Here is a 14,394-nt window from a genome sequence, read left to right on the forward strand (position 1 = left end):
TGAAACCACATATTAACCAAGTCCAACCCATTCAATCGGGCAATTGACGGCAACGCTTCTTCCAAGGTTGTATTTGGTGGAAAATGAACCGATGATGCCACCAGCCAATAAACCACACAAACTATTGTTTTTTCGACAATTAAGACAATTTTGATTGTTTACAAAAAATCCAGACATAAGACTCACCGCTGAAAACGATCAAAAATCGACAGTATCGAGCGGAGAGTCTCAGTGGAAGGTCGGGCGTCACTCGCTCTCTTGGTGCCTCTAAAAAAAGCAATGGCTACCGTGTTCCCGCGGCGATCGGTCTCTTTTACCGGAACGAGCTTGCTCACTTACAGGAGCTTGACGAGGATCGCCACCTCCACATGAAAATGTGGCTACAACAACAACCACTGAAAACATTTAAAACAGGGCATTTCAATCGAGTTGCTCTAAGACCCATACAAACAAATAACACTGCAATATACACTTTGCTATGTCCAACAAAGTAAATTTGGTTCACAGAAGACGTTTGGAAAAACTTAACTCTCAAAAATCACCGGTTATTATTTTCATGATGTGTTCATTTGTCTTTGAAAACGAGGAACATATTAATGCAATGGAAAACAAAAGCCAGAGGATACCACATGCCAACTATGGTATGACGCGTTTCGTCCATTTGGTTAGGGTTTAGGTTAGGTTGAAAGAGGCTGCGAATATAAAAACCCGTCCACCATGGACATACTAAAAAGAGCCTTTAAAAAGGAAATCTAAGTCAGGAATTTCTCCATGAAATTTTACAACAAAAATCGGTTTATTATATACAGTGCCACAAATAAGTCTACATACCTTTTTGTAAATGATAGCTTCGCAAACTAACTATAATATAAATTAAAATTTTTTTTACTTAGTATAACACTGGTAACCATGATGAATAAATTGATGATGATGATGAATTAGCGGAAACACTTTTTCGTATAAGAACTTCGTTTTGTAAACACCGTTTTTTTAGTGTGGGCTATGTAGAGTTTTCTGTGTCACTGTATGCCATTTTTGTTTTTATTCTCCTTCGAATATGAAGTGAATGCGAGACGAAAGACTACTGATATTTGTCTGAATGTTTTTGAATTTGCATATCCAAATTTTATCTTCTAAACGATAATCGCCTTGATCAGTTCCTTAATACGCTATGGCGAGGTCATTTCCTAAATTGCCAGATTACTATTTAAACTATTCGATTATTCGAATATTTTCACAATTGAACTTTATGTTGGTTTCTCAAAGTTTTTACTTTTTTTTGAGAAAAAAGATAAAAATATGGAAACTTGGTATACCACACGAACGACATGTACTCCCATTAATCTCACCCATCCTATATTTAATTAGTTTTAACATATATTTCTTTGACTAACTTTATTTGTGAGACTTTAACTTAAATAATATAAGGAAATTAATAAATTAATAACAATAAATACATATCACATCAACTTAATTTGTGCGTGTGCGTTTTAATTTAAAAACAAATGGATATTTTGTATCTTTGCTTTTTTTGTTAATGTGTTGCTTTTTTTGATTGTATTTTAATTTTTTTTTTGTAAAAAAAAAAAAATTCTTTTTTGTGTATTTTGTGTTTTTGTTTTCCTCTTGTAGTAGAAAAAAATGTGTGATTGATTGTAAAAATAAGTTTTATAAATAAATTGAAACAGAGTCGATTTGCTTATGATCCGCTATTGCCACCAGACCCCAACCAGTATGACTGAACAGAAGATCACTAACTTTGACTATAGAACAAAAAGCCATACCACCCATTCACACCCACACCCATGACCATGCCCATATCCAAACACCCATTGAACAACAGACAATTTAAATACGATTACATATGTATAATTAATTAGCAAACACGTATGTTTTCGTTCATCTTAAAGAAATTAAAACAAGTGTGAAATAGCCCAAAGCAAACCTAAATGTTATTTTCTTTCTTTTCTTCTTGGTTTTCTTTACTCCTTATTCGTTGTTCTTTATTCTGCCTTTGTCAATTTTGGTTGATTTGTGTTGTGTACCGAATTCCAAACCAAAAAAAAAAAAAAACGCTAAAAAATATCCCAAAATTGTAAATAAATGCCCTCATCTTCACACAACAAACAATGCCGACTTTCTTTGACGAACGTAACAACAACCACAAGCAGTTGGCAACATCCGTTTAAGTAATAGCGCCGAATCCGTTCAATATCCTGTGCGAAGGCCATCTACAAGGCGCATTCTTTTGGGGGCCAATATACCAAGGCAATATCCTTTGCGTTCTTCTTTGCGGCGTCACAAGGAGAAGCAAGTGGGAACCACCAATAGTTCGGCCAGTTGCTGTACCTCCTCCTCTTCATCATCCAATGCCGCCTCCATGACTAGACCTGTTTCAACAGCGGGCTGCTTTCTAAGCAATTCAAGCAATTCCGAAGCTCTTGCAGCCACAAAACAAAGTAACGAATGCTGTGCCATGGAATCGACAGCCACAATTATCTTTAAGGGTCCGCGAGTTTAAAGCACTCAACACTCGTTAGTTACCAGTAACGAACAGGAAGGAAAATAAAATTAAGCAACTACAAATGTATTTGTGTAAACATTTACATTTATGAATTAGTAATGAATACATACGCAACAACTGCAGGCATCACCACCTCAGGTCAATGCGGCCACAAAATATAAACTTTTATTTGAGACCAAATTCCATTTTCTCAAAGATATGCCAAAAATCGAAGCATCGAAAGAAGACCGACCGATCGACCACCTCTCTTCTAGCCCAAAAAAGTTTAGATATTGTGGTGCCTTAAGACCCAGTGCTTGTTTACATGTGTTGTATGCATATTTATTTCTTCATCATTTCAACCAAAACAAGTCTGATTTTAAGTTATATTTTTGAAATATAAAGCCTAATTATAATATCTACCTATGACCTACCAAGAATTAAGTTAATGGAGCAGAAAAAATATATATATTTTTGTTATATTTAAAAAAAAAAAAAGATTTGCATCAAAATTTTGCCAAAAACAAAAAAGAAAGAATCTCTTATGATATTGGACAAGAAGAGCGTATTTAATTACTTGCTTTAATACACATATACACATCCATACATACATGCGTATGAAAGCAATCAGAAGGTTAACTCTTATACACATACACACATACATGAGTATGCAACCAATCAGAAGGTTTACTCTTTGATGAGAGTGTAGAATGTTTTAAACAAATCGCAAGCCCTCAACAGCTGCATCAAAGAGTGCGATGTGTGTGTTCGGGAATATTCACAACTGCAACAACAACAACTACTTTGCTCTTTTATTATGTTTACAAAAGAAATTGAAAAATATTTTTAAGAAATTCTGCTTCAAATTTTAACAACAACAAAATTATAAATAAATAAGAAAATTCACTTGAAAACTGAAGGAAACAATTAATCGTGAGAAATTAAGCATTTGTAAGAGAAATATTACCAAATTGAAAATCCAAAAGTTGCCACTGAAATGAAGTCTCTTACTATAATAATCTTCTTCGAATCTTCCTTTTACATTAGTTTTGGTGGTGCTTTCTAAGTAGGTTTTTGGATATATAAAATAATGAATGAGTCTGAATTTAAAAATGGTATTAAACTCGAATAGCTGAAGCCCAATAGAGCTACGAGTGAGAATCTTCTCTGCATCAAACCACGCAAATGACATCTGCGATAAAATTAATTACCTATACGGAAAACAATAAACATCGGTTTCAATCACGAAATTAATTGATCCATCTGAAACTGCTTCAATTACGAAAATGATAATATCCATCCCAGTTTTTGCAAAATATAACTGGAAAAATTTCACACAAAAAATGATTGAAAATGTTTGAAATTTTTAATTTTCAATTAAATGTTCAATTGATACAATTAAAAAATAAATTGGACATTTCGGAAATTTCAATCATTTTTTAATTGTATCAATTAAAATTTTTTTTTGAAAATACCCGAGTAAAAAAACATGGATTTGGTCAGATCCAAATATATCTCGGATTAGATACAGTTGGATCTAATTAGATCCAAATGGATCTGCCATATACAATTATATATAATTATATCTAACTATATCTGGTAGCAGATATACTTGGATATGGGGCCAGATATAATTATATCCAAAGAGATATGCTATATATAACTATACCTGGCCTTGGATATAGATATATCCTGGCCTTAGATATAATTATATTATTGTTCTTTCAGTCTTTTATATTTCATTTTAAATTATAAAGCAAATAATATATTCACATCAGTAAGCCTACAGTACAGTTTGCCCCAGTTCCTTAATGGAATGTTCGTGGGCAAATTAGCATTTGCAAGCCGAAAGTATTAGGCATTTACTAACAAACTTTCCAATTCTAAGAACTTTTTAATTTGATAAATGTGTGATTGTTGGTGTTAACATTTGGTAATATGTGATATATGGAAGTTTTATTTTCTAAATGTAATATGGTTACAGCATGTAAAATATTAAATATATTTTTAATTACATTTGCCTATTCTGCCAATTATTTCATCCATTGTTTCTGTTTTAAGTTATTTGCTAAAAAATCATTATTAGATTCAAAAGGAACAGCAGATGTTGTCCATATGTTGTACTCACTGTTTCAAAATTCATCGAAATCGATGAAAAATTGTCTTTATGGGCTCAATACTCTATTTCGGGAGATCGGCCTATCTGGACCGCATTCAACAAAAAGGTGTAGAAATCTACCAAAACTTACTGTTCCAAATTTATCGAAATCGGATAAAAAATGTTCCTTGTATGGGCTCAATGCTAGACAAATGAACGATATGTTGGGTGTGAGTGTAACCCAAACATAAAGAGTAAGAGTAAACTCAAACTCGTAAACACTTTCCAAGAGTAGGCAAAAAATAAAATAAAAAAATAAGGATTATTGATGAAAGCAAAAGACAATGCTGTTTGTTCAAATGCTGTGTTTTTCCTTAGGTCTACTTTGGCAGCATTTTTATTCAGTCGTTCCAGTTTCGCCTTTATGTGTTCGAAGCGATGCGCAAAGAGGGATATATCACCCACGCAGCCGATGTCTCCGAGGAAGCCGTGCTGTCTCCTGAGGCACCCAGTGCATGCCATAGGGTGCCTCAGCATTAGCTGCTTCTAATACGGAGTCTAATAAAACTGAAAATAGCGTCGATGACAGGATGCAACCCAGCTTGACTCCTCCCAAAAGGTCTGCATTCCCATACAGCTCCCTAATTAGTGTCACGATTTTTTCATGGATGCCCTTGTTCAACAGCGTGCTCCACATTGAACTTTGCCAAACTGTGTCAAAAGCACGCTCGAAGTCGATGAATAAAAGGTATATAGGTGTGTATTAAGTTCTGCAGACTGTTTAATGATTATGCACAGGGAGTTAATGTTGCCGGCACAAGAACTTGGTCGAAAACCTGCCTGTTCCTTTCTCAAGTGCAGGCGAAATACGCTGCAGAAGAAGAGTTGCCATCACTTTATTTATTGCGTTTAGCAATGCAATCCCTCTCCAGTTCTTACACTGGGTGAGGTTACCCTTCTTTGGGATTGTGACCACGATCCCCTTCTTCCATTCCGTGGGGACAGCGTTTGTATTCCAGTCCTCACTGATTATTGGGGTGATGGCTTGAGCTATGGTATATTATCAGGGCCGGCTGATTTACTGTTTTTGAGTAAGACCAGAACGTCCTGAAGTTCTTCGGAGGTGGGTGGGGCCATAGATATATCCCTGCGTGGGGGATTCAGAAGCTCGGAGCTTACGTCCTGGGTTGCTGGTCCTTCGGAGCTGAAGAAACCGCGCCATCGCTTTAATTGTTGTTCTCGGGTGTTGTTAATTCCGATCCGTCCTAATCTTTTATTGCCGTTGGCCTTATATTGTTGCGGCTCATTTGTTTTAGTGACTCGTAGACACCACGCATGTTTCCAATATTAGCAGCATTTTCGGCCTGCTCTGCAAGCATAATAAAAAATTCAGGCCTGGTCGCAATTTTAGTTACACTTGATTTTGCACTTAGCAGAGCGTTGCGTAGATGTTTTATTTCCTCTATAGTTTCGTTGCTTATCCATGGTTTTTGGTATCGCCGAGCAATGCCGATGATAGAGGTGGCCATCTCCGTACATGCTACTGTTATGTCGGCTCATGTATAGGTGCCGTGTTGCTGCCTCTCCGTTAATGTTGCCGTGTATTCGCGCGCCGTTTCGGGGTCTTTTAGGTTTAAGAGTTTGAACTTATTGCTTTTTGTTTGAGTCCTTTTCACGACGGCTGGGCGTAGACGTAGAGTGGCCACTAAGAGCATGGGGTCACTATCGATGTTGGCCTCTCGTCCAGTTTTCACATCCATCAGCGAACCCAAAAAGAGTTTGCTGATAAGTATGTGGTCGACCTGATTACGGGTGTTTCCCTCCACCATAGGATGGGGGTATACTAATTTCGTCATTCGGTTTGTAACTACTCGAAATATTCGTCTGAGACCCCATAAAGTATATATATTTTTGATCGCCGTGACATTTTATGTCGATCTAGTTATGTCCGTCCGTCTGTCTGCCGAAAGCTCGCTAACTTTCGAAGGAGTAAAACAAGCCGCTTGAAATTTTGCACAAATATTTCTTATTAGTGTAGGTCGGTTGGGATTGTAAATGGGCCATATCGGTCCATGTTTTGATATAGCTGCCATATAGACCGATCTTGGGTCTTGACTTCTTGAGCCTCTAGAGTGCGCAACCGATTGGAATGAAATTTTGCACGACGTGTTTTGTTATGATATCCAATAACTGTGCCAAGCATGGTTGAGATCGGTCCATAACCTGATATAGCTGTCATATAAACCGATCTGGGATCTTGACTTCTTGGGCAAATATAAGAGGTCGCAATGATGATCGCAATGATCATCATGGGCTCAATCGGTCCATAGCGTGATACAGCTCCCATATAAATCGATCTCTCTATTTTACTTCTTGAGCCCCCAAAGGGCGCAACTTATAATTTAATTATGGTCCAAGACGGACCATATCTTGAAATCGCTCTAATAGCAGAGAAAATCTTTTCTTATATCCTTTTTTTGCCTAAGAGGAGATGTGGGGAAAAGATTTCGACAAATGAGATCCATTGTCATTCGTGGTATCGGCAAGTTCGTCATTCCCATGATTGATTATAGATTATTATTGTTATTGCCCACCATGGCATTTTAATCTCCCATAACAAGTTTAATGTCTCCTTTTGGTAGAGAGCGCGTCACTGAGTCGAGTTGGGAATAGAATTGATCCTTTGTTACGTCGTCGGGTTCGTTGGCGCGTAGCATTCTACAGTAGATATTTTGCGAAATTTTGAATTTAATCTTGCCATCATGGTGCGTTCAGATATAACATTGTATGATAGAAAAGCTCGCTTTGCTTTCGGCGGCAGTGAAAGACCGACCCCATTTATTCGGCGGATTGCCATTGCCTGAAAACATGAAGTGGTGGCCACCTTGAAGATCCATAGTTGCGGATTTCGGTCATCGTACTTCACTTAAACCGAGAATGTCTAGGTTATAGTTGCACATCTAGTTCCGGGCTTGGTAAAGTCTCGTTGCCTCTGAGAGAGTTCTGACGTTCCATGTCAGTTCCATTATTTCTTGTGGATGTTTCTGTAATTCAGTTTCGTTCTTAGATGGATGGCGGATTGGGCCATCGCAGCGTTGCCTAGTGCTGGGGCTGCCAGCGACCCACTATCGGCCACATATACAAAGCTAATTAGTACCATGACAGGCGGTTGTACGTACCGGATTGGCCCGATGGAGTCCTTCAACGCCATGGGCTGCCGCCTCAGTGTAAAACACAGTGCTACAACAGATAAGAGACCTCCTTTTTAAAACAAAGTTTAATTAAGAATAAAAACGAAACTTTGTTTTAAAAAGCAGTGTGTTGTACAACAACAACAAAATCAAAAGGTCCCTACAAACATCTCATTAAAATGCCAAGAGCAGACTTCTCTTCTAGCAATGAATAGTATCTGATAAGAATCTTTCAGCTCAATGATAAGAGACCTCCTTTTTAAAACAAAGTTTCGTTTTTATTCTTAATTGACTGTGCTCTGGTTTTGCATATTTAGATCCCTTATGAGTTACAAATCCATGCCTTATCGCCACATTGAGGATGACTTCCTCAATATCTGAAACTTGACGTTCTGTAACGACTTCCAACATCCATGCCAAGTGATATCCTGATTTTTTCTTATACGATATCTTAAATTTTGAAAGTAGTGAAATACCGTTCAAAATATAGAAACATCTCAGAGTCAACAAAGTTTCATAATTAAAAATGAATGTCCATGTTTATAATTTAAATGCCTGCGAACAGTAATACTCAACATTGTTTTAAAAATTCCAAAGATAAGCAAATATATTTCTTTTTTTATGTTTGAAAAAACAAAACTCACCACTTTTCAGTCCTAACTCCAATGCAAGTATTTGTTGTTGTTTGGCCACAGTTTTCAGTTATAGACGTTACATGTGTGTATATGCATATAAATGTAATCATAAAAGAATATCAATGTTGTATCAAAATGCAATAATTTGTAAAATAAGGCAGCTACAAATCATTGTCAGGAAGAAGTTCATTTGAAACTAAATAAATGTTGTTACTACAATCACAAAACAAAAAAAAAACAAATTAATACAAAACCGAGTCTACTTGTTCTACTCTTACATACAAACACCCCACTCACACACACATTTACATAGATAACAGAAAAACGAAATACTTGTTACGTTTGCTAACTTACCTTTTCAATTTCTTCCAATTTAATTTTTAGCATATCCTTAACTTGCAAAGAGCTCTAAACTAAACATGTCATGTACATATATGCATAAATATCGAAAACAAAATTCCGAAAATAAAACGAAATAAACTCTTACAAAAATACAATTCCATAGAGAAGCATTTAAATTATGAAATATGAAAAAATCCCTCCCCCCCCTCCCCTCTCCATGGTAATTACTGTAGCTAAGAAATAAAAGTAAAAAAAAAAAATAAAGAAAACATACACAGAACACAGTTAAGAACGGTGACCCTATAAAAAGCTCCCTTCAGTGTTGTCTTTTAATGTAAAAAAAAAAAACACAAAACATTTGGGAAATAATTATGTCAACCATAAGGGACAACATAAGAGGACCTCATCGAAAATGGTGAGCTCAAAGCCGAAAGCCAAATCAAGAAAGGAATCAAGGATGAAAACTATCCTAAGCTAAACTGTCAGTGTAATTGAACTTTGAATTTCGCAACCCGCCGCTGGTTAATACTGGTTGACTTACCACATACATACATAACATACACGATGTTGTTAGCCAGAACTCCTCTTAATAACTTACAGAATTTTGAAGAATATATAAATGTTGTTGATATAATACACCACATGGTACATGGTTTGTTTTCTTTGAAAATTTGTATGTAAACAAAAAATCGAAATATAAGCAACTTGAATTTTTTTTTTTTAATTTAATTGCAAGAGGCGATGCATTTTTTGTAAATTATTATTATATACTACTTTTAGATAAAAACAGAATAAACACCAATAATAAATAATACTTAGTTCTTACATACGATTTTAATTATTTATACAAAAAAGTGCAAATATTAAAAAAAAAAAGATTTTTTCCCCTCTTTTTTAATATACAATTTCCATGTAAATTATTAAAGAACATTTTACATATTAAGAAAATCAAAGCTCCCTTTGAGAGAAGCTGCTTCTATTTCACCATTACAAAGTAAACAAAAAATGGGTTGTTATGAATTTTAAACATAAATCCCCTCTATTTTTTCGCTCTCCATTAATAAAAGTAGCATGTTATACAATACATTTTTTTATATACTTTTTATTAAAAGGCATTGATATACATACATTCATACAAACCTTTATTATAATGACCAAACCATATTTTCGCCATCTCTAGTATAATCTGACAACCGGAAATGGCTAAAACTATGTTAATTTTTTCGAATTATTCATTTCATTTCTGTAAAAGAAGTGGAAAAGAACTACTCCTGCTCTATGTCGTGAATATATTTTAATTATTATACCTACATGAATAAGAGATAAAAATTAAATTGAATCATTATATAGCAAATTATATTAAAAAAAAAACATATACAAAAAAATATATATATATTCTAAAATATATATGTATATGAAGAAAAAAAGAACGATAATAAATGTTAGAAAAAAAAAATAATTACAATACAACATATACATATGTGAATGTTAAACATTTTATCAATTTTCGATAAGAGAAAAAGGCATTTTTTTAAAGAAGAATTGCGGTAAGATTGTTATGCTATAGTCCAGAAAGTCTCTACAGAGTTCAAAAAACAAAAGTGTTGATGCATTATGACATTCGTTTGGCCTTACTAACTAGGATCAGCTTACTCGAAGGCACTGTTTAACCTCTACCTCTCCTCTACTCCACACCCTTCATATGGCAACAAGATCATAACTTGTGCAGACGACGATTGTACGATCATGGCTTTGGGCACCCTTTTCTATGACATCTGCATGAGATTGAAATACTGCCTCGGCGCCCTGGCGTTTATTTCGTTGCAAGCAATTTAAATACATTCGCCACCAAATCTTCAGCCATACTCTACTTCACTCCATGATCAACGGAAATACATATGCAGTTGAGTGTGGTAGTCGAAGGCGTAAATTCCGACCACCAACTATCCCAAAATACCACCAACTAGCAAACGGTGCAGCTACGGAGTAAACGCAGTCCTTGGATAAAAAATGTAAAAAGACATGAACGGGTAAAATTGTCTGAAAATTTTGTTTTGGCATTACCGCATTCGATAACGAATAAGTACTTTCGACATTCGAGATTATGGCATTCGTTAACAAGAGCGTAATCGAGTATCAGCTGTTCGAAATCCACTCGTTAGCTCTGGAGCAATCGAATAGAATTGTTACTTGATATAAATGATTAAAACAAAAGTAAAAATCTAAGTTTTTGACTGCAATTGTAATATGAAATAAATAAATACATACTTTTTCATATTTAGGAATAATTTATGCAAATTAAATGGGCTACAAGAGGTGGAAATCACTCAATTCAAGAGGTTGAAATCACTCAATTCAATCATTTGAAGAACAAATGATGCCAAATCATGGAGAAATGTAAGAAACGGCCAATTGCAGCTTTAGTGGTACCACGTTGGACATGAGCCCTTTGAAGCTTAAATCAATCAAAGTAAATGCAATTTATTATGAATCAAACTTATTTAGGCCACTTTTGAGAGCAAGGTAAGGACTACAAAATATGCCCGTATGGATACGCTGAAGAAATACACTGTATAGAAATGGGCCAACTTACCGGCGGATTACATTCGTGCTGCTTGCTGTTCGGTTTTTTAACGACTCAGAACAAAAGATAACGGAACTTGTGGCCATATCGCGCAAAAGTGAATGGAATCAAAAGCATTGCAACGTACTTTCATTCATTCATTCATTTTTATTAATCAAACATCGCCCACCCGGGCTTTACATTGATAGATTGGAACATTTTCAGGTTTTTATAATACAAAAATCAATATTAAAATCTAATATAATACTATCACTAAAATAAATAGCTAACAAATTTATTGAATTAAAATTTTTTTTTTGTTTTTTTTTTTTTTTTTTTTTAATTAGTAACATAGTCTAACGCACAATTATCCGTTCAAACACCAAGAAAAAGCAGCAACTGTGAGATATTATCAGTGATGAAAATTAATTCAATTGAGTTGCCTATAAGAAATGTTGGATTAGCTTTGACTTAAAAGTTTGTTGACATACTGAGATGTTTTTAAGACTAGAAGGAAGAGCATACCATAGCCTAGACAAGCGAATTACAAATGATCTTTGAAATACAACATGATTGAAACTTTCAATACCAATTTGAGAGATCCGGGTTGAATGCAAGAATTGAAAGTAAGTAAGAAAGTAACTGGGTTCACGGTACTTAAGGATATTAAAGAAAAAACAGAGGCATCTAATATTGAGAATGTGCTCAAAAGAACATCCTAGTAATTGTTTCGCAAAGTATTCGTAGTCTCGTCTACAACGACGACCGTAAACAAACCGTAGTACGCTGTGGAAATACTTCTGAAGCCTAAGCAGATTAGTCCTAGAAACACGATCATGGCAGACTACATACTGCGAGCTATTTTAAAAAAAGTGACAAAAGAAGTCTAGAAGAGGTATGTGACAAATTGAAATTGTTAAAGAGTTTTAAAAAAGAATGTCATGGTCAACAGAATCGAAAGCTTTGCTGAGGTCAAGTGCGGCAAGAATACAGTGATTGCCTTTATCATCAGCACGTCTAATCTCATCAGTAAGTTTGACCATAAGAGATGTGGTACTGTGGTGTTTTCTAAAACCCGATTGACAAGGGTCAATCAATGAAAAACGATTAAGATGATCCACAAGTTGATCCCTTATTATTATTTCAAATGCTTTCGATAATGCTGGAAGAATGGAGATTGGACGATAATCAGAGCAACTTTGACCGGTAGTGTCTTTTTTCCGTAGGGGAGTAACTCTAGCTAGTTTCCATGCAACAGGAAAGACATTCGTCATTAGGATAGTATTAAAAAAATGTAGTATATGCTGCTGAATATAAGGTAAGATTAACTTAATAATTGGAATAGGTATACCATCTGTTCCCAAAGCATTCGACTTAATTCTAAATATTGCACATTGTTATTCGTCCGGATATATATTTCTAAAGTTAAGGGTGTTGTTACGGCTATCAGAGTAAGTACTATTTATTTGGCTAAAATCAGGTACGTAGTTAGAAGTAGAAGAAGTAAAATAAATATTCAACAAACTAGGATCTATATTACAGTTGCTATCACATATAACTGAATCAAGACAACCGGTAGAGCGTATTTTAGACCACAATTCTCTCGAATCTGTGGAACCAGCAAAAAACGAGCACCATATGAGCGTTTAACCCTTCCTATAGTATTACGAGCCATAGCCTTGTATCTCTTATGCCGCAAGTCATTGCTGGCAGAGGGTTCTTCAATAGAAGAGCGATATGCCATATCCCTGTTAAGGATAGCTAGCCGCACATCATTATTATTGTACCATTCTGGTTTGCCATATGCAATTATTTTTGTTTTCTCAGGAACATGCCTGTTAAACCAAATATAGAGTTTTTCATTTAAAACTGATAGCTGTAAGTTCATATCATTAGTACAGTAAATTGACGAAAAGTCAGTAAGCAATATATCGTTTACCAAACTTTCTATATTGACAGAGCTGTTATCACGAAAAGATTTGAAAAAAGTATTACTGCTGGTAGGCAGTCGATATTGCAAAAGCGTGAATGCATGTTTAGAATTAAGTGCGGGAAAGTTTCGTACTGTGAATCAATAAAAAATTTTTTTACACAAAAAAATGTGTTCGTTTGTCAGCTACCCGGTAAATCTAAATAACAAGCATTTGTAATTAATAATATATATGTTTTATTTAGATTAATTATGTACGCTTTATTCGGCACTGACATTGGATCACTTTTACATATCATTACTCTGCGAATACGCACAAAGTTATTGTCCTTTTCAGAATCAGAGGACGACAAGCACAACAAAAGCAATGTATTCATGCTTTTTTTTATTTATAAATTGACGTTTGTGTTCAAAAATTGCAATAAATTCATATTTTTAACAAAACCCCGGCTATTGTTATGATGTTAATTTTCATTTTGTGTATTTGTTTTGTTTTGCCACAAACATATGCTCAAATCAACTCTGATGCAAAAAATAATCGGTAGCCACTTGACAAATTTCGATACGATAGCACAAAGCGGTTATCAAAGAGCGTAAGAAAGAACAAGAGCTGGCGTTAGAGCGTAATACGGGATGCCGAGTGACAAATTTTAAAGACTCAGCATATTTGAATTGCTTACGATATTTCGTTTTTCCTTTATTGCAACTTTAGGTTGCAAAGAAACAAAGCAAAATACGAAAAAATGTTCGAACGAATGCTCGAATAAAAACAGAATAACCCGAAAATGTTGCAACCCTCAATGTGATTCGAATTGAAATACAATAAAAATGTTGTGTCTTTAACGCGAGTTGTTTTACGGTACGGGGAAGACAAAGCAGAAACCCTCTCTTGTATTAGATCTTATGCTCTTTGGCGGTAATAGCGAGTGCGGTAATACATCCATTCGATACGTGACGAAATCTCATTCGATACAAAAGCGTACTCGATCACGTATGCGGTAATTCGGCCCCTGGTTATGCTCTCGTAAATGTTGAACAAATGTATCGTAAATGTAAAGAGGCAATTTTGCTTATTACAAAACGTAGCATTCGAAATTTCAAACTAATCAATTTTTTTAACAAAAAAAAAAGA

General features: G+C 35.1%; 1 protein-coding gene across 4 annotated transcripts in view; it reads left to right on the forward strand.

Annotated features, from left to right (window-relative positions):
• Positions 1-9,853, forward strand: part of LOC106087059 (rho GTPase-activating protein 20) — a 78,563-nt gene extending 68,710 nt beyond the window's left edge. For 2 of the 4 annotated variants that reach the window (XM_013251948.2, XM_013251950.2), the window contains one exon: positions 2,172-3,869. In XM_013251948.2, coding sequence (XP_013107402.2) covers positions 2,172-2,521 — 350 coding nt within the window. In that variant the 3' untranslated portion in view covers positions 2,522-3,869. Of the gene's footprint in view, positions 1-2,171; positions 3,870-8,811 lie in introns of those variants that run through there. The other 2 variants (XM_013251951.2, XM_013251949.2) reach the window with 2 other exon arrangements.
• Positions 9,854-14,394: the final 4,541 nt, after the last annotated feature.

Source organism: Stomoxys calcitrans, chromosome 1 (assembly GCF_963082655.1).
Source record: "Stomoxys calcitrans chromosome 1, idStoCalc2.1, whole genome shotgun sequence".
In the NCBI taxonomy this organism is placed as follows: Eukaryota; Metazoa; Arthropoda; class Insecta; order Diptera; family Muscidae; genus Stomoxys; species Stomoxys calcitrans.